This window comes from Typopeltis vanoorti, chromosome 17 (assembly GCF_054136105.1).
Source record: "Typopeltis vanoorti isolate ZY-2024b chromosome 17, IOZ_Tvanoo_1.0, whole genome shotgun sequence".
In the NCBI taxonomy this organism is placed as follows: domain Eukaryota; kingdom Metazoa; phylum Arthropoda; class Arachnida; order Uropygi; family Thelyphonidae; genus Typopeltis; species Typopeltis vanoorti.
Window position 1 is genome coordinate 38,686,848 of NC_143565.1, and position 22,522 is coordinate 38,709,369.

Sequence of the window (22,522 nt, forward strand, 5' to 3'; positions counted from 1 at the left end):
AGTCATTATATTATTCTTTTAATATATGAACCATTTTGAAGACATCAAACTGCAAAGCTTATGTCTCTAAAGCTACTTTAGTAATACTGTTCAGTGTGTGTATGTGTTGAGCATTTAGATGTGAAGTTGCAAAAATTGCTTACATATGTATGATTTTCCATACTTTTTTTTTTCTCTTTTGGCACCATTATCTTAATCATTTTACATATTATCAACCATAAGATTCCAAATCATAACATTTGATTTTCTATGCATTGCCATATCATCTTTGTTGTTGCAATTTTAGATATGGTCTAGTTTTAGTCAAAGTCTTTAAAATCACATAATTTGGTCAAGGCTTTCCATATATCATGAAGCTCCATCTTCATTATGTGTGGAAAACTTTGATCATATGATCAAATTGAGTGTGATGGAATGATCAGACAGAATTATTATTATGAAAGGAATTCGAGAGTCAGCAGAGGTTGTTCTATCACACATTTGCTTTATCATCATATAGGGAAGTTTCTTTATGTGATCTTGAAGATTCCAGCTAGATCAGATCCGAATCATATCTAGAAATGCAACAACAGAGCATGTAACAGTTCTGTATATCTTCAGAATAGTATAAATTTCCAGGACTAATAAGTGCTTGGAAGTGAGTCATTTTTATTCCTTGAGCTTCTTCATGAAATTTTTTATTATTTTATTAGCCTCAGTGATAGATAAAATGAAAGTCTTTAAAACCACACGAGAGTTAATAAGTTGCAATCTCTCTCCAAGCATTCTTCATGGGCAGTAACTGAATAGTCCTTTATATATATAAAAAAAAAAATTTAAATAGTTCTTATCTCAAAAAAATAAAAAAAAAAGACAGCGTTAGCACCATCAGACCTTCTAGCAAGCCTAGATGTCACAAATCTGTTTATAAATATATCCTGATAGAAAACTTCAGAACTGCTTCAAAATCTTTTCTACCAGAAATCACTACTGTTCAAAAATTGCATACTATGAACACATAAACAGGATCTTGCTATGGGCTTAAATCTGTCTCTGCTTCTAGCCAGTTTGGTTATAGATGTATTTTTGTAGGTGGTGGGGGGGGGGGGCATAGAAAACTACCATAAAATATCCAAAAGTTTGTTAATCTGGATGATATATTCATTATCTGGCCACATTTAACAGAACAACTAAAAGGATTCATGGCTTACATCCATGCATATATTTCACTCACTGAACTTAAAACATCAGATCTCTGAAGAGAACAAACTCTGCTATTTGGTGTATAGAAAGTCTGCCTGTAATGGAAGATACTTCCATGCCTTATCTCACCATTATCCTACTCAGAAAATAGAAATAATTAAAATGTTAAAAGATAAAGCATACAACATCCCTAGTAACGTAAAGAAGCAGAATCAAGAACACTCTTTAAGTGGATATGAACCTGTTCAACCCAATATTTAGCTATTTTCATTTTATTTGCATGCTGAACTCAAAGTTATGTTCTTAGGAACATTAAAAAAAAAAATCTGGTGAATGGCTTGAGAAAGAGCAAGTCAAGTTGATGACTCATCCTTTATGCAATATATAATCTGCCTGATATTCAGTATCTTTGTTATTAATCTCTTATGCTGAACTGATATCAGACTAAATGCTCACGTTTCATTTATTGTATTTCTTATTAATATTTCATGTGAATTTCATTAATATAGGTCTATTATTGTGTGCCTTTAATTGTATTGTCGAATTTTATATAAAATCTGCCCCACATATGAAAGGTCCCAAGACTATGATACAACAGTGCTGTGTGGGTGGGCGAGCTAGTAGTTAGAAAGAAGAAAGGAATTTGTTCACATGTTTCTTGAAGCCCTGAGAGTTGTAATCATTGGAGAAAACACTATGGGAAGACTCTCGATGAGAAGTTGGTTTGATAAGCTTATTGCTGAACTGTATATGGTTGTTGATCAACAACTGCTTATATATGTATGTTATTAGAGGAAAGTGGAGGAATGGTAATGGCCAGTTCATTGGTGCAGTACCCATCAAAATACCTATAGAAAAAACATGATGTGGTAACAGAGGATCTATGAAAAAATGACCGGAGGGAGTCAGAGAGAGAGAGAGAGAGAGAAGCCATCAGTTAAGCAAATTGCCCTCTTCTGAACACATTCGAGATGGGGGCCTTAAGTGGATCACTCCAAATGTGAGAATAGTATTCTAAGGTCAGGCAGATTTGAGCTTTATGAAGTGTCAGAAGTTGAGTAGGGGGAAAGAGACTATGGACCTGATGTGTTAGGGCCAGGATTGACCAGATGTGAAAGTCAACACAAGAAGAGAAAACTGATCGTGGTTGGTGAGCAGAATATTGTTAAAAGTGAGAGAGAATGAAATCTGGCCCTTCTTCTTCCAGGAAATGAGACAGAATTGAATTTTGATGACATTAAAAATCATCAAATTATCTTCACTCTACTTGAGAATGACAAAGAGATCAGTGTTTAAGGCATTGGTTATGGGACATCTTGAAGACTGAATTGAATCACCTGAACACTATAAGGTTTTGTAAATGAAAATGAAGAGTGGATAGCACTGTCATCAGCAAAGCTGTGAATAAGATTAGATATCAGAGAGATAAGATCATTGATGTATAGAAGGAAGAGTGTAGGTGAAAGTGCATAACCCTGGGATATAACAGCATTGATTAAAAAATCTGATTAAAGGAAACCATCCACCATGATCCACAGTGAATGACTGGAGAGGAAGCTGACAATCCATTTACAAAGAGAAAGGGAAATACTATAAGATGGTAACTTCTTAAGAATGCCACAATGCCAGACTCGATCACATGCTTTTGAAATACCAAGTATTTCAAAAGCATGTGACCACTTGAGTTTGTTCAAACTTTTTCACATCTCTCTAAAGGTGGGCTAAGAGATCTGCTGTGGAACAAGGATAGCAGCCATATTGGTGATCATTAAATGAAGATGCCAGATGAGTGATAGCTTGAAGATATAATACAAGATGGGTGTGAGTTCTCTGGAGTAAGCTTTTAATACAACCAGAGAATACCATCAGAGCCAGGAGACTTAATGGCATCAAGACCACTGTGTATTTTTCTGTCCTTCTGGTAAAATTTCATTGAAGGCATACTGTGGATAGTTTGTGGAATAGTGAGAGGAGATTTATCTGCCTTGGTCAACTATACAAGAGTTGGAGGGGAAAATTATGACATTTGGTCTGCCTTATCTTTAGGAGATGTTACATTATATTATCAGGATGTGTGCAAGAGAGAACTTACGTTGTCCCACTGCTTTGGTGAGGGACCTGAAGGCTTGACTGCCATTTGAAGAGGGGACAAGCTTATTGCATTTGGTGCTAATAAAGTCTACATTGGATTTATGATTTTTTTATTACTATTTATTAGTGAATTTTAGTAGATTAATGGTATAAATTAATATTGTGATATGTTAATCATAACTTTGTAAGAAATTGGGGCATTATTGCTTAATTGATGAAAGATGAATTTCATTTTCTGGTGTGAGACTACTTTCCCTCTTATTTGAAACATAAAGTGGCTTGAAAAAGTTCCATGTTTGGTCTCTAGAGCAGGATTTCTTGATTATATGAAAAAAACCAAAACAGAAATATTACAAGTTAATGAACAAATAAAAATAATAATAATTAAAAAAATCCATAACCCACTACTGTACTATTGTACTATATATATAGGTTTATGACATTTCATGGGCAGGAGTCATATTAAAAAAAAAAAAATTAAATTGATAATACTGTAAGTTTATTAATATAGAGTGTATTTAATGAATAATTTAATAATGGTCCCCTAAGCATGCAGCAAGTGAAGAAAAATGTGCTAGAAAATCCCTAATATTGAACAGAAACTAGATGTAATGAAATATTAAAGTTGAGAAACTGCTAAAAAATGCAGTCTATCAACTGTCACAATAAGGATATGTTGAGTTTTAAGTGAAAGCATCTTAATTAAAAATGTTTACTTAATAATTGTTTGGATATAAATAGACTTCTAAATTCCAATGCTAAGCATAATTTATTGTTCTGTGGTTGAAGAATGCATTACAACTACTGTTTGAGTGGGGAAAGATGTGTATGAAATTATATTTCATTTACTCAATTTTTGATGATTTATAAGTCACTGTAGTTAGACAGTTAATGATCTTGCAAATTCCCTCCTTCCTTGACAAGAAACAAGCAAGAATATAGTAGTGCAGTAACCAACCCTTTCACAAATCCAACATGTAATGGACAGAATTCTGAAATACTTCAACAACGTGGCATAAAAGTAGCTTTCATCCTGCAATGCAAGATCTCAAGATTTTTTATATCCTCCTAAACCATGTTATTCGTCCTTTAACATACCATGGGTTTATAAAACCCACTGTTCATTCTGTGCCTGTTATCTAGGATAAACAGAGTGATCCAGAGAGATCCACATGGCAGAACATGATAAAGATGTGGAAAAAGCAAACACATCTGGATTAGCCTATCATACGACCAACAAAAGTTATCTTGTGCTTTTTTGGCTGAAAACAGAACTATCTTATATAGACCATATAACTGCTTTGTCAGAAACTCGAGGAAATTCAGAATGCTACCATACCTGTTCAATGCAGTAAAAGCCAAGCCATAGTGTTATGTTAAGTCTGATCATTCATCAAGAATCTCATGCAGACAGACCTTGGGTGTAATGTGCAGTATACTTTGTTCAAAGCACATTTGTCATCACATAACTGTTTTTAAATCGGCTGTTGATTCCATTGGTACAGTAAAGGTCTTTAGTTTAACTGATATCTGTCATACTTTGAGAGAAATGTACAAAAAGATATAAATTATATGAAACTAGTAGAGAAGTGGAGAACTAATACTTTTATCTTTGTGTTATGTGGCATTTATGCTGGAACTATCAAGGTTTCATCATAACCACAGAAATCTCTTTTTTAAAAAAATGCTTATCGTACAGTTGACTGACTATAGCTAGCTTGCAAACTCGTGCAGACAACAGGAATAACTTGATATAGTGAATTTCTTTTAGAATGTCATTGTCCTTATGGAAATTTGGTTAGAACTTTTCTCAACAGTTTGTTATAATAATGTTTACAACAGTAAGAGTAGATATACTTTCTATGTAACCTTTTTTATGTCTAACAGTCCTGAAAATACCACACAATCATACACTGATGGATATTCGGAGTTTGTCTAATTGTTTATCTGTGTTATTTCCCATACACTTTATATCTTTAGCAATATTAAACACCATTTAGCAGGATATTACCAAGTTTGTATTGCCGGCTTGGTTGGCCGAGTGGTTAGCGTATCCGCTCTCAGTGAAAAGCTGCTGGTTTGAATTCTGCCATAGGTATGAATGTTTGTGATTGTCTGGAAAAATACTAGTAGTGGTAGAAGGAAGTGGATAGCATTGGTGTAGATGATGCAGTTCGCTGTAATTGGTGAATTGAGTGGTGGAGACAGAGCTGTAGAGCAGGTGCCCTCACTCAATGAGTCTTTGGACTCCTTGGAGATGTCACGTAATAATATTCCAAGTGTAGCCAATATGCATGTACTAGTGACATAGCAGATATTCTGGCTATATTCAAATTATTATTATTATTATGCAACACCTCCAGGGAGTCAAAGACTCATTAAGGGAGTGCACCCACTCAACTCTCCATCTCCACCACTCCACCAACCACAACTACCTTCATCCTCTACACCAATGCCATCTATCGTTGACCACCACCAGTATTTCAGAGACAAGCACAAACATCCATGCCTACAGCAGGATTCTAACCCTTGGTCTTTTGGCTGGAGAGCGGATACGCTAGCCACTTGGACAACCCACATAGTGTTTCCACATTTGTTAATTTGATGGTTTTTGTGAACACATTCTTTTAATTTATTAAGTATATTTGATGGTAGTGGTCAGACATCATTCCATTTTTTAACATACTCCTATATGAAAAAATTCTAGTAGGGATTTGAGGTCAAGGCCACTAATTCAAGGAATTGGCCCATTATATTTAACTTGCATTTGCAATGGTAGTACACATCTAAAAGAGTTGCTGCTTTAGCACAAAACTTGACACTTCCTTCCGTTGTGTGTTTTATTTGTAACTACTGCTACAGCAGCATTAGAAATATAAGCATTTGTAATCAGTTCTTTACAAAACATTCTATAACTTAATACTATATTAATATGTTTGAAGCATTTTTCTAAAAATAAGGTTTTAATATACAGTTCATGGTATTTGAATTTCTAACCAAAGAGATGTGGAATTATTTTCCTCATACATGGACTACGAATCACAGACCTTTAGTTCATCTTGCTTGTGGATCTACAGCTGGTTGTACAGCAACTGTTGTTTGTCATCCCTTTGATGTTTTAAGAACACGACTGGTTGGACAAGGAGAACCTAAGGTAATTTATAATGCTGATTAACTATAAAGTAAATCAAATTTGTTTGCAGTATTTGTACGATATTTTATTTGTTATTGTAAAACATTTCAAGATGACGCTTTCTTAGCAAGATATTGTTGAAAATACAAATCCTTTGTCATTTTGCAGTTTTTTTGTAAAAAAAAATAGAAAGAAAGATGTTAGTTCTATGCTGCAGATGATATATGCTTTTAATAGTTTGTAATGCTACAACTCCATGAAACTATTGGTTCTGTTATAAAATACTTTTAAATGTTATTTGTCATATTATATTTTTATTAATGTACCTATTTCAAAGAAAGCTGAATCCGCCAATTATATTGGGAGAGACTGTATATATTTAGTTTATCATGAAGATCTCAGATAAATAATATTGATTTATGCTCACCTATTGTTTTGTAACTTAAATTAATTATGTATTTTCATTGTATGCATATATATATATATATATATATATATATATTAAAGATACCAAGCAATGTTATAAACTTGGTTTTAATCCTTATAAAATTGCTTGGTATCTTTAACGTATAGTATACCCAAGGTAAAAAAACTTTCTACATATATATATATATATATATTGTTGGCAGGTGAAAAACTTGAATCTTCTGAAAACTCAGGTTTTTCCTCTCAGGAACAGTAAAGTCAGTCATACAATATACATTATGTGTGGGTGTGTGTATAAAATAGTAATAAATATTGGGAAGCAGAGCAAAGCCCATAGAGGATTGCTGAAATAAAGATCTGATTATGAAGAACCTGGATTTAGATATCAATACAATCGATGCTGTCTGTAGTGAACCCTAGGTCCAGAGAAATAGCTTATTATAACACAAGGTTTTCTGTAATGAGTTGAGGGGGAAGACTGACTGCCTACTCCATTCTCATTTCATTAAACAAAGGAACTGGCATGAAAACCGAACAAAAGAAAATAAAGAAAAGAAAATTGTACATTGATAACAGAACACAGAGACCATACAAGGTTGGACAAGGAGTGTTTTTTTTCCAAAAGTAGTAAAACATTTGAAAAAATATTACAAACAATGTGAGACAGAGAAGAAAACTAGAAGAGTATAAAATTATAAAAATGAAAATCCTGAATTAATATTTAAATTACAAAATGTCACTTGCCTGAAATCTTCATAGCAAATTAAATGTGTGCAGTCTGTAATCATTGAAAACAAAACTAACCTGGAAACTTCAGCAGTCAATTTTATAATTAGTCACATCCAGTTAGAAAGAGAGAGAGAGGACACGAGTGATGAACAACTAGTCTGTATTAACCAGTCTAAGTACAAGAATTGCCATGGCTGTTGTGAGTAGTCAGATTTCTTATTGAACTGACACCTAACAATGGACATTAGGTCCATTGTTAGGTGTCCAATTAGGAAGCTGACTTGTTCACACCAGCTGTGCAAATCACATGTCCCTTCTCTCTCTCTCTCTGTAATTAGCAGACTAATTATAAAGGTGACTGCCAATTTTCAGGTTATTTTTGATTTATTGGTAGAGACTACACATATTTAGTTTATCATGAAGATTTCAGATTAATGATATTGATTTATGTTCACCTAACTGTTTTGTAACTTAAATTAATTATGTATTTTCATTTTTATAATTTCACATTCTTTTAGTTCACTTCTTTGCTGTGCTTCCATTGTTTGCATTTGTGCTTATTCATGTTATCATTTTGTGTTTTATGTATGGTTCCTGGCAATCATTTGTTCTATCATTGTAGTTTCCCCAACACTGATATCAGCTACAGCTCCTCCTCCCTCCCCCATACTTTTATTTTGTGTTTTTAATGGAAACTTCAAATAATTGAATCATTACTTTTCATGAGATTACTCCCAACAGCTGTATTTTGTAGCATCATTTGTGAGGAAATTCAATATGCTATTATGAAAGTTTTGTGCACTATATTGCAATGCTATTTTACTTTTTTGCAGTACTGAGCTTAAAATCACATTTCAATATAGTGCATATCCAATTTGGTATAGAACTTGAAATTGGAAATGTCTGAGCAGTGAACCTCGAAATACAAGAAGAAACCATTCTTTCCACATGATAACCATCCTATACTTTATTAACTTTAAACTTCTAGATATATGGACTTGAAAAAGTCAACACCAATCATTCATGAGAAAAATGGGAGGGGGAGGGGACTTTGTAACTATTGGATATTTTTATGTGAATTTCCCACCTGTATTAATATAGGTTGGGAAATACTTAATCTGTTAAAAGTTGTTCATGTTAAGCATTAATATGAGAATTAATAATTTCTTAGCATGATATCATATAGATGTGAAAGAAATACCATGTAACAATAATGAAAATAAATAATTTACTAACTAAATTATATATTTACATTCCGATATTTTGCCATCTCAAGATGGAATTCAACACACACACACACACATTGCTGAAATGATCCAGTAGAGAACAAGGACAGTTATGCATAAAGTTGCACTCCTCATAGTGATTTGTAGTCATTATTGACAGAAAGGATAAAGGCAGGCCACCAAAATTTGTGTAAAATCACATCATCAGTTGCATTGCAGTTATTAGATTCTTTACAACTTCAATGGCTTCCATGATTTAAAGAGTAAGCCTTGTGAAGTAATTTTTTTTTTTTTTTTTTTTTCACCTGATGAAGTGATCTTTATCCAAAGCATTTTATGGTAACCTACTTTTAAGTTGTGCATACATGTGTATATGTTATGTTCTTTTTATATGACTAAAGTAGTCTGTCCAGTTTTGGAATGACACTAGGAGGAAGGAGAATAAACCATCTAGTGTTTACTGATGATATTGATCTCTTAGGCAGAAAACAAATCAGATCTTCAGGAAATCAACACAAACTTCTAACTTAGTTCAGTTAGAAGACAAAGAATCAGTTCTTTTTCTGGTCCAAAAGATAACACCATAACTTAGATTTGAAGGAAACAACTCATCTGGATCAGCAGATCTAATGATCTCCCAATGCAATTCTTGAAGGACTTATTCCAGGAACTTGAATATGGGTGGACCTAGAATGGACAGGTTCCTCACTTACTGAGATGAAAGCAAGATGTCAATCAAGGAGGACTGAGTGGAAGATTTCTATGAAAAATATTTCCTAATATCTACTCATTGGTTCTTGTGGACTACGGGAAAAGAAGAGTCTATCTACCATATTGACAGGAAATTCTGTACACACCTGGAAGAAAGTGATTCGTTCCTTTGTTCACCAAAGATAGAAACCTTTAGTAGTTTGATTGTTAATTCTGTGCCAATTTCAGAAATAGCTAAATATCTTATCTGTTGTACCTTTGACGTAAGGTAAGAATATGGTGTGTATATGTTTGTAGTGAAGTAGAGTAAAGTAGAATCATCCTGCAATGAGTCCTTGAAGGTGTCATCTAATAATAATAATATAACCTGTTTTAGGGGATGGTGTTTGTTTTCATTTTTTTAAGGAGTTTGGTAGGAGGTTTTATCCATTTTGTTTGAATGATATTAGTGAAGCCTTTTGTTCCAAATGCATTGCTGATCCTAAGGACAAAATTTAAAGTTTTGAAAATTCCTAGTTTCTTGGCATGGTGTTGTTAATAGCATGTAGGTATCTGCACATATGTTATGTGTGGATTTACAGTAGATGTAACACAAAAGTAACCATCTGATTGCCTTATGATGAGAATATCCAAGAAGGTTAATGTCCCCTTTTTTTCTAGTTCAGTTTCTGGTTCTAATTCAAGGGTATATTGTAAAGAACTGTAGAAAGTTTGAAAGAGCCTGTGGATTATGAGGCAAAATATCAAAGACATTGTTTGCATACTTTAGCAATATTGGGGTTTGAGGTGAAGGATCAAATTCAGTTCAGTGCCAAAGTTTGAAGATTCCTTGTATAAGCTAGCAATTAGGACTGAAAGTGGGAGGTCCATTTATATAAACTTGAACAATGGAAACTGCAGGAAATTGACAAGGCTAGGAATTTGGGGCATGATGTTGGACAGGAATTTGAAGTAAAAGTGGACAAAATAGCTTAAAGAATCACTTGAATGTTGAAGAACACATCTGGAGTACACATACGGCCACATCTGAACTACAGATTTGGTGCTTGGGTTTCTTGCGGATGTGGAGATGTTGGAAGGATCCATAGATGAGTGACCAAAATGGTGACTGATGTACTCTTAGGATAGATAGAAAGCTTGTGGGTTACAAAGTTCAGTTCCTAGATGAAAAAGAGATGGTATGATAGAAACATACAACTTACTAAATGGTGCTATAGAGTAGATACTGAAGAAAATTTCTGTATCTACTCTACATGTTGGGTATATATACCCAAAACAGGTTGGATATGAACAAGAGATAAAGTTATATGAGAGTGTAGTTATCACAGGCATGAGGACTAGATTAATTGCTTGAAAAGTGGCAAGTGAGTGGAATGAATTGCCAGAGGTGGTCTTGAATACTTTGTCAGTGAATGAGTTTAAGAGATATGGTAAGGCATTGTTTGAATAATAGTTAGTGTGAGCCTACTAGAACGAGTCTTCAGACTTATTTTAGGAGGCCCATACTAACCAACCATTTAAAAAAAAACCTTCCAGTCCACTAGTATTCTTTTATTCATCATGGAATGCAAATAGTGATTTGCATTCCAGGTCATTTTTGAATAATGGAACTGGTTAGCAGTGTTACCAATGGCATATGTATAGAAAGGCTTAGGTGTTGTTTATTCATAATAATGCTTAGAGAGGACAGAGCATAATTATAATTGTGACAGGTCCACAGCACTGAACTAAGTAATTATGGAAAACAATGTCGTTCATGGCACCTTCTATGGGCCAGATAGCCTGACTTCTCTAAATTAACTTAATGGTTATCAAATCTCAAAATAAAACTTATCAGTTGTTCAGATCTTTGGTAAATTAATACAACCATATTTGTTGAGGTTTAGAGAGTGCTTCATAGCTGGTGCTGATTCTAAAAATAGTCTTTCAGACTTATTACAACTTTTATGTAATAGACATTTTGACATTTTCCTCCTCCATCTAATCTTATGTGAAGGAGTATCCAGAGCATGGTCTTTTATCCTCAAAATACTTACTCATCAACACTTACTCTTTGTTCAAATGACACAGCCCTTAAAACTGAGCTCAGGGATATTTACCACACCTTTTTAGAAGTGGCTACAGTCCATATAAAATAGATAAAATATGGAATGCACTCCCCCATCCCACCTACACCCAACACACAGGATCATAGCAAAACCATTCTCTTCCCATATGTTAAGAGTATATCAGAAAAAATAGCCAGAGTTCTCTTCAGATATGATTCCATGACACTTTCAAACCTTTTATTCAGCTATCTACCTCATCTGTTCAGGATCAACTGCATCCTCTTGAACATTTTGGAGCATATAAAGTTCCTTATACCTGCAGTTTAGCATCTGCCTTGAAGAACACAGAAATTATATCTGCAATTATCTGTATGGCAAGTTGGAATTAGCAGACCATGCTCTGGATACTCCTTCACATAAGATTTGATGGAGAAAAATGTTTATATTACATAGAAGTCATTTTAGGTTTGAGAGACTATTTTTAGAATCAACGTCAGCTATGAAGCACTCTCCCAACCTCAACAAGTATGGGTGCATTAATTTACCAAAGATCTTCCTGCTTCTCTAAATTAATTTTATGGTTATATAGCCCATAAAGAGTGCCATGTTAAGGACATTAGTTCTGTTTTCAGTTACAATTGGAATTGTTTTCCACAATTACTTAGTTCAGTGCTGTGTGCCTGTCAGAGTTATAATTGTGTTCTGATGACACTGAGTAGAAAACCAGCAGAATAATATTGACTTTAATAATGAATTTTTCCTTTCATAGTGTTGTTTATATAGTGAATGCTAATGGCATAAATTCTTAATGGGAAAATGACATGGTAAATTAAGCTTTCAAAGAAGAGAAGGTTGCTCCAAACATAATAGGCTTTTCACCGTTCTCTGTTAGACTAATTCAGTATTTCATTTCCAGTATTGATGAAATATTTGTGTGTATCAAAGTATGCAGTAGGAGTAAGTTAAGAGTTTTGTTTCAGATGCTCCATTATCTTGTGTCTGTTAAGAATGTAAGCAAAATGTCTAACTTTGGGTCTCTTTCAAGTCAAAAATTTTTTTTTTATTCTTTATATATTTTTCTATTGTTTCCATCATCATCAGTTTCCTGATATGTACCCTCATGGTGTATTATTGGCTATTATAACAGAACCACATGATTTTTTATTATAAGATATGATAAGTATACATTATTATTAATCTTCTACCAACAGTTTTCCTCCAAATTAGTCTATTACTTGTCAGCACTCCAGTATTATTGTATCTAACATTCCATTCTTCTAAGGCAGCATTTTTCAACCTTTCTAAGCCCAAGGACCAGTAAAATGCCTAAAACAATTATGCTGACGACTGAGTTATGTAATTTTTTAAAAAACATGTGGGGATTACCAACATTTGGGAAAAACTCTGTCATTTATAACATAATTAATTAAATTGGAAGTAAATGATTAAAAGTATATCATCATTGAACAAAGTTTTAATTTTAAACAAATAAATAATATGATATAATTATATTACTACTTACTTTTAACGAGATGGTTGAGCTTCTCGGCCCTTGCAGAGCTGCTGGATATCTAGCTCAATATTGGTCAACTTCAGTCGAAGATTGGCACACACACTAAGACGATTTCTGTATTTTGTTTTTATTTGAAGGAGCAATGAAAATCGCTTCTCACCAAGATAGTTTGTAGAAAACTGCATGACGATTTTCAGTTCTTCAGATAATTTGGGAAATTCACTTCTCACTGAAGAACCAAGATCATGGAATTGCATTTTAAGCCCACTGTCACTTGAAAGCTCAATTAACTTTTTTTTTTTTTTTTTAATGAAAGGTCATTCTCGTAACTCTAAGCCTGAAATGGATCATGAACCCACAAAAATTTCTTATAAAAGTTATTCAGAAAATATGTTTCAAAATTCTGTTTTAGAGTGAGGTGGTCACAAACCCTTTCCAGAAACTCAGAATCAACAAAAATATCATTTTTCACTAAAAAGGATTCTAATGTTGGAAAAGGTGCAAATTGTCTGTCTTTTACATAACTAATCCATAACACCAGTTTTTTCTCAAATGCCTTTATTTTGTCATAGGCATCAAGAACAGTTAATGAATTTCTCTGAAGGGAGAGATTTAGTTCAGTTAATTTCAAAAAAATGTCTGAAAGATAGGATAACAATGCTTCGTCAACAAGGAGTGATGCAAAATCAGAAGTACGTTCATTTACAAATAATAAAACTTTGTGCCTTAATTGAAATGACCTTGTTAGTACTTTGCCCCTGGAAAGCTAGCGAATTTAAGAATGAAGCAAAAGTTGTATATATTCAGTCCATTTCATCGCAGAGTACTGAAAATAACCTGTTATTTAACGGTCAAGCTTTAATAAAATTAACTAGCCTTACAGCATTGCACAGCAAAGTTTTAAATTCTGGTGGCATTCCTTTGGAGGCTATCGCTTCCTTATGTATGAAACAATGTACCCAATTCATATCCGGATCTACTTTCTTGACCTTAGAAATAACCCGACTATGCCTGCCTGCCTGTAAGAGCACGAGCTCGATCCGAACAGAAGCCCATTGATTTTTCCCACTGGATCACTTTGTGTATTATGTAAGTATTGAGAGTGTGAAATATTTCTTCTCCAGTTGTTCAGTATGACAAAATTCTACAAAACAGAATATCCTCATTAATGTTGTTATCATGCACATATCTTACATAGCATATTAACTGCACATCATTTGTAACATCAGTAGTCTCGTCTATTTGTAACCCATAATAAGGACTCTTTAACTGGGATTCTATGTCACCTGCCATATCATTAATTCTGCGATTGACAGTGTCATTTGAAAGAGGAATCAAATCAACATCTTTCATTAACTTGTTGCCAACATAGTTTTTACCACATCTTTTATAGTTGGAAGTTTTAAATTTTCACCGATAGAATGAGGTTTCCCTGTTTTTGCTGTGCACAAACTTAAGAGATAGGATTCTTCCAGTGCCTTGCTATTATTCTAACCCATGGCTGAAACTATATCTTTTCACATGATTTAATGTCCCTAAGCATCACTGAAAAAATTCAATTGGCTTATTTTTCACATCACAATGTTTAGTTTCTAAATGTCATTGGAGTTTTGCAGGTTTCATGCACTCATTCAACAACATTTCATAACACAACATATTGAGGTTTCTGTTTACTTTCATCTCCACACCAAGTAAACCCAAAATCCAAATATGAACTGTTATATTTCCTACTGTATTTTTTCTTTGAACTGTTTGTTTCTTCTACTTTAATAGTATCAGATTGTATACACCGTTACAACACATGTATCACAATTAGAGTTAGCATCACCTGTTTCATTTGCTTTGCTTTTCAAAGTCCTAGTTCTAAGTCAGTTTTCCATTATTAAAAAACATTTCCGAATAATATATAAACACTGTGGGTTAACTCATGACACACTTTATCCAAGTATCACTTTCCATTTCTGAATATATACTGAGTCTTGGTTGAAGGAGGAAAACCTTTAGTAATAAAAATCAATAAATAACAAGCAATTAGTTGAAATGTGGATAACACATGTTTACTTCAATCTGACAAAACAGCAAGGGAAGGTGGAAGCAGTAAAACCATATTGTTGTTCACTTCACCCCTCTTTTATTACTCGTCATTCTGCCACTATTTGTTGATTTTTTAAGTATCCATTTTATTTCAATAATTTTTACTTATTCAATTTTAATTTGTTTTGTTTGGATAATTAAAAAATATATATTTATTTATTTAATTTAAGTTTGCCTGTGGACCACAGGTTGAGAAACAATGTTCTAAGGCACTTCTGACTGAATCAATCCACTTAGACCTTGCTCTTCTTCTGGGTATCTTTCCTGTTATGTTGACATCAAAAACATGTTTTTTGCTAACCTGTTTTCTCCCATAGGGCTTTTCAGTCGAAAAGCTAAAATCTTTTTGGCTGAAAGTAGAAAAAATTCTTGTACATTGCAGACAGAATTTAAATCAGTTCTTTCTTCCTCCATAGAACATGTATTGCAGTAATCATTGATGAAATTCAAACCTCAAACTGGTTCCTGCTTTATTGAATTTTTTAGTGACTTCCCCACTTCTTCAAATGGGCAGCTAATGAATTCAGGTTCTTACTTCTGAAAGTCATGTGCATACATATGCTTTCATCACAAATATAATCTTTGTCTTGACCTAGAATTTAAACTAGAACAAAGGCATCAACAAGATGGCAGTGAAAACATATATCTAATAGAAAACAAATCTTCTTGTGTTGCATCCATCAGGCTTAGAGGAGGGGAGTTTGCACATCAGAGTTAAATATCATCTGTATTTTGTCCTTGACATCTTGTGAAGCAGAATACTGTTACTTGCTATTCTTGTACTCCACATTATTCCAGGTGAATCTCAACAAAGGGTATCATATTTATGCCTTCACTGGAGATAGATTTCTGAAGGGGCTGAGCTCTGTTAACCACCCATACCATATTGATGCTAACTTATATGATTGTATTAAATAAACTAGAACTTTTGTTTCTAGACCTGATTTTTGTCTTTTAATAAGGAATCGCATATCTTTCCTGATGTGTAGTGATATGAAAAATCTTTTCAGGTTTATAGAAGTATTCCTCATGCTGTAAAGAGTATGATGTCACAGGAGGGTGCACGAAGTTTTTATAAAGGCCTTTGGCCAACCCTTTTGCAGATAGCTCCAAATGCTGGAGCTCAGTTTGGTTTTTATAGACTATTTCAAGAAATGTGGAGGGTTTCTTTCAAGACCAAATCACCTGAAGTTGGTAAGAAAATGTTTTTTTCTGATGTGTTATAGCAGTTAATCAACTTTTATGTATATATTATTTCACCCTTCCATCAGGGAACAGATAGATTAAAGGTTGCAACAAATATGAATTCCATGAATCATCCATTTTATGTTGTGTGGTATGCCTTGAGTTGTTCAAGTATTTGTAGCGAGGTTTAAAATTTTCAGGAGACTACTGGAACATTTATAGGAAAACCAGCTCAGTGACCAGATGTCTTATTACTTGAGATTTAAAAAAAAAAAAAAAAAATATATATATATATATATATATATATATATATATATATATATATATATATGCATGCAGTGAGGATTCCGTATTACCAATGTGTTCTACAAAACCGGTATATGTAATTCAAGATTCTTCCCTATGCTTCCTTTCACTCTCATTCTTTTTTCTTTAAATAAATATAAATAAATCCACTAGCAACCTTCTTTTTTTTTATTCAGAATGCTCTTAGCCTTAAGTAACTTGAAAATTGTTGTGCAGCCGGTCTCTAACTTTGGTCATTGATAGTAGTTAAGTTCAGGGCTGCCGATAATTTCAAGACATTAAAGAGAGAGGTTTGAATCGCTCTGCTATCACAGATGTTTATAACTATCTTTTGGTGATACATGAAATTCATCTGTAGTATGAGCAACTTCAGGCCTCCAATAAGCAAACACTTTCTTATTGGAGGCCAGAAGTTTCTTGAAAATGTTCTGTCTGGTTTCTAGAGCAAAGTTTTCTGGATTATTTAATCTTCAGTACATCTGTGATACTAATGGTTTACAACCTGAGTAGAAGCCACATAAAAGCTGTATTTTTTTTTTTTTTAACTGAGATTGAAATGTTATTCATGCAGAAACATTTGATGTCTTTGTTTAACCCACACTGTTCTTATTAGTGAATCTATAGAACAGATTAGTATTTTACTAATATAGGCACATTTTTAAATGAAGATGGCTGATTAAATATAAAAGTTTATCAGGGACGAATGTTGTGGGTGTTCTAGGTGTGCGATGCTCATCGACGAAATATCAGTATTACAGATATTATATTTTTGCATTTATTCCTGTTAAAGACTCCTCTAATTGTTTCCTGGCTTTGCGTGATTCCTAAAATGAAACACAAACATAAAATTACAGAGGAAAGTTATTGAGACATATCCTTTAACAATATTTACACATTGCTATGCCAATGTTTTGAATTTGGTTCTGAAGCAAAGCTTCTCGAATATCAAGGAACGTAGATTGTTTTCCAAACTATCAGTGCATTAGCGGCATATTTTCTAAATCACTGAAAAGAATAAATGCTTTGCAAGATTTTGTTGCTAAAAAAATTACCCTCTGTCACACCAACCAGATGGAACTGTACTTCCCATTTAACAAGCAGAGTAAAATATCACAGAAATCAACTCATTCAGTTTTTTTGAACGCATAGTGGAGAATTCTGGGGAATGGGACATGGATGCTGTAATCAAGGCTTGTGGTTTTTTGCATTTCGTGCAAGATTTTCAAACAATTTTGTTGCTAGAAATTTTTTTTTGTTTTATTTGGTTATACTGATTTCGAATATTATACTGCAAACTTCTTCCTATGATATATTGTACTGTTGTAAAACAGTGCATGACACTATGAAACAGCTTAGGAATGACAGGGAAAATGGATTTGATAATATTTGGGTTTCTGTATCAAAGGAGAAGCATACAATTGATGAGTCAAGACCTAAGAGACAAAAAGGACTGGAAGAGATGGAGAAGAGCATGTGCCTTTGATTATACCAGGGAATAGTCGACTGCATGTGCCTGGAGATTGAAGACAGATACTCTTCACTTTCAAAACTTGAATTTTTTTCAACTCCTATGTAGTGAAAGATTTGGTTAGTGGAAACCAGCCGGCCTGCTTGGCCAAGTGGTTTCTGCTCTCCAGCCAAAAGGCTGCTGGTTCGAATTGCACAGTGGGTGGGCATGGATGTTTGCGATTGTCTGCGAAAATACTAGTGGTGATGGTTGACGGTAGATGGCATTGGTGTAGAGGATGAAGGTAGTTGCAGTTGGTGGAGTGGTGGAGACAGAGAGTTGTAGAGTAGGTGCCCTTCCTCAATGAGCCTTTGGACTCCCTGCAGGTGTCACGTAATAATAATTTCTATGTCCCAGTTTTTGACTATTTTCTTCTGAATAATTTGCCAGGAAACCAGTGCATTACCTATTAAAATTCATGCAAGAAAACCAACTTCAGGTTGCATTCAAGGATATAAGTTAGCAGAACTTATCATGTTGATTTTGAGTTCTACTGCTAGTCGTGCATTCTTTTTCGACTGTGAAGAGAATACATACATGCTATAGAGGAACACAAACATAGGAAAGGCTATGTGGCCTAAGCTTAATTGGTATTGAAAATACATTGACGATGGAACTGAAGGAAAAACCTTCATTTTATGATGATGTGCTAAGAAGATTAGAACTTGTGTATAAATAATGTAAGTACAAGAAATGTAAACCCTTTATTTCTCAGAAAAACAACATGCTATTGTTCAATTGACCTTTGTGCTTTCCATATTTAAAGTTATATTGACACGTCGCATTCACACCTGGGTGTCTGTAGTTCCTTTTTTTCCCCTGAGAGGTACTAGCTTATAGCGTATGTATACTGTTTCTGTGTCGAGCAGTCGCATTTTAACAAAGCTTATGTGGCATGTACCATCTTTTGTATTGTGGTACATGACTATGTCCCTGATTAAATTGATTGAATAACTGTTGTAATAGATATGATATGATGGTTAGCAATAACAGGACAATGACAATGAAAATAGGCAGAAGCATTATGAATGGAGATCCTATAGAAGAGTAAAACATTTCAGCTACTTAAATATGGAAATAGACAACAGAATCAACAAAGCTGATTTGTAGGAAGTCAACTGAATAAATTTATATGGAATAAGATAGAAATTAATCAAAACACGAAATCAGCTGTATACAAGACAGTGTTCAAACCAATTTAACTTATGGATCTCAGAGTTGGGTCAGAAGTGAAACACTTGACCAAAGACTAGAGACCGCAGATATGAGAGTCCTGAGAAAGATTATGGGCATGAACAGATGGCATCAATGGCAATATCATATTAAAAAGGAGGATATTAGGAAAGAACTTGACATTGTCAGCATTCAGGAATGTATTAGCAGAGTTAATCTCAGGTGGTATGGTCACTTAACCAGAATGGGACACAAAAGATTAGCAAAACAAGTATTCTGCCAGGTTGGCAGGAAAAAGACCCAGAGGAAGACCAAGATATAGGTGGGTCGATACGATAAAAAGTGCCTTAGAAGATAGAAATATAAGATCTGACTCTGACAATGTTGGATTCTTGACCAGTAATAGATTGATTTGGAGGTAAATTGTGGATAGGAAGTTAGTAATGATGTAAATTTTTCATGTAGTATTATCATATCCTGTACACTCTTTGAGGGTATATGTCAGGAACTTGATAATGATATATGGCATGTTTGTCCAACTTCCGTGTTAGAAATTTATTTCTAAAATTAAGTGTCTGGATGATATCGAATATCTCAAATGCAGTTCAAAGTGATTTCAAGTTTTATATATATATAAATGCCGACCTGGCTGGCCGAGCAGTAAGCGTATCCACTCTCCAGCCAAAAGGCTATGGGTTCGAATCCCACCTTGGGCATGGATGTTTGTGACTGTGTGTGGAAATACTAGTGGTGCTAGCAGGCGGTAGATGGCAATTTTGCCTGCCTGGTTGGCCGAGTGGTTAGCGTATCCTCTCCAGCCAAAAGGCTGTGGGTTCGAATTCTACTATGGGCATGTGGGCATGGATGTTTGTGATTGTCTGTGAAAATACTAGTGGTGGTGTTAAGCAGTAGATGACACTGGTGTAGATGATGATGGAGAGATGTAGAGTAGTTTCCCTCTCTCGATGAGTCCTTGGACTCCCTGGAGGTGTCACGTAATAATAATAATAATATATATATATATATATATATTCATTTTGCATTTCATAAATTGAGCAATCTCTATATCCAGTGGCTGTATTACAAACAAATATTACACACATATTTTTGGAGAACTGAAAATTTGAAAGCGGATTTTAGAACAGATGTGTTTAACTAGGTGTTATGTTTAGTGCTACAATAAATCTGTTCTGTTTGCATACATGCAGTATATCCTGCAGGAACTGAGTGTTTTTCCATAATGTCCTACACTAATTGTTCCTAAATATAGTACACAGATGTTAAATATCTGTTTACTGTATTTAGTGATAAACAAAGCTAATTGTTTTTCTTTCTTGTGCAGTATAACATCTGTTGAGGTTGGAAAGTTTTTAATAGTATTGGGACATTTTTATTTTAGTCTTCGGAAGCAGCAAACAATAAAAATTTATCTATTCCTGAATAAAAATGAATACTTCTGTATATTATAAGTTGTTGATCTACAAGAAAATACCAGTATATGCGAGATTGGTAAGACAGAAAGAGCTGCTAACACTTAAAAAAAAAACTAATGAATGTAAGATTCCTGAAAGTGCAGGTAATTCCGATAATGATCAGATATGTATACTGAGTCTCAGTAAACAAAAGAAAATTCTTAGAAAACAGAGTGAAATATACATAAACCAGAGAAATACAAATAACAAGCACAACATTGTGTGAGATGATTTGCTTCTCCATCTAAAACCACATGTATTCCTGCCACGCTTAAATGAATCAACTGATCAACATTATTAGTTCATTGGATTAGCTTCTCCCTATAGTTTTTAATGACTACTAAATGCATTAGTGACTGTTTATTATTGGTTAGTTATTTATACTTTGAAAACAAATCTCTTTTCCTCTCCTTGTTCTTTTTATTTTTTTTAATTATACCATCATAAATTCACTTATTCATGTATAGACTTTATAGGATCACATGCTATTTGCTCTACCCAGCAACTTATGGGACACACATATCACAAATGTTAATTATTAATAATTCGTTTGTCATTAATGAAAGTATTTCTATTCACACTTATTCTTTCCTTTCATTTCCCATTCTCACATGTCTTATAAATGATGGTTAACATATTTTCACCTATGAGTAATTCAAATATACCAACAAAATAGAGCATTCTCCTTCATTGTTGTTTTCTAATAAATCCTAAAACAGATTGTTCTCCCACTCTATGCAGATTTGGTTACAATTAATTGCATTGGACCAATTAAGATGAGTGCTGATTAGCTATTCACTTGGTCACCTTAGCACGTGGCTGTGAATTTGAGCTGTGCAGAAGAAAGTGATTTTTAATCGGTGAATAGTCCGCTTTTTTCCCCGTTTTTCTACGTTTTTGAGTGCTAAATTGTTTCTCTGAATACGAGTGTACTTCAGTGGTTGTTTTTTGGAAGTTAGTTGCTGTCGCGATATAATATATTTTTGTACCGTCGGAATCGAACGCGTAACGGTGGAAGACAAAACTAAGCTAAGTTACTATATTTAGTTATATTTCATTTTATTTAATTATATTTAGTACTTAAATGTTCTGATGTTTGTACTTTTTTTTCCTCTTATTTATTAATTGAATAATTATTAAAGATTACGCTACTCGGCAGTAAGGAATGATTGTAGATTCAGCAGCAGTCACAAGTGGCGTAACGCCAAGTCCTCCGCCATTTAAGAACTCAATTATTAGCAATATCATAAGGGACTTTGTGGCATGCAGTACATGCGGCATGTATGCGTCTCGGGAATTACATATGTGGCTTGTTAAAGAGAGTGGAGAGCGTATGTGCACAAAATGCAGGCAGTTGGAGGAAATAAGTACATTAGATATATCGATATCCGACTTTGTTGCTCCAGGAACGGGGAATGAATGTAGGAAGACAAGTAGTATGATAGGAGAGAATGAGAAAATAATAGTTGATAGTGTGGAAGGTGAGTGACTGTGGAAGTTTAGGAGATGGTTTTGTTTGGGAGAGTGAATTTAGATTAAGAGTGACTGACCTGCAGAGGGAGATAGATGAGTTGAAAGAGGAGGTGGAATGTCTTGTGAATGAGAGCAGAAGTATGAAAGATAAGATTAGGAGAATGGAAGAGATAAATGCAAGGCGAATCAGAGTAGGAGAGAGAGAGAATTTAGGGAGTATGAGTGAGAGGTATGGGGGTGCTAGAAGAGGAGA

At 34.0% G+C, this 22,522-nt stretch overlaps 1 protein-coding gene across 2 annotated transcripts in view; it reads left to right on the forward strand.

Moving 5' to 3' along the window:
• The window catches only part of LOC150097304 (mitochondrial thiamine pyrophosphate carrier-like), a 75,360-nt gene that overhangs the window by 38,525 nt on the left and 14,313 nt on the right, over positions 1-22,522 (forward strand). For both annotated transcript variants that reach the window (XM_090407521.1, XM_090407522.1), the window contains 2 exons: positions 6,248-6,427; positions 16,164-16,347. In XM_090407521.1, coding sequence (XP_090263647.1) covers positions 6,248-6,427; positions 16,164-16,347 — 364 coding nt within the window. The remainder of the gene's footprint in view (positions 1-6,247; positions 6,428-16,163; positions 16,348-22,522) is intronic.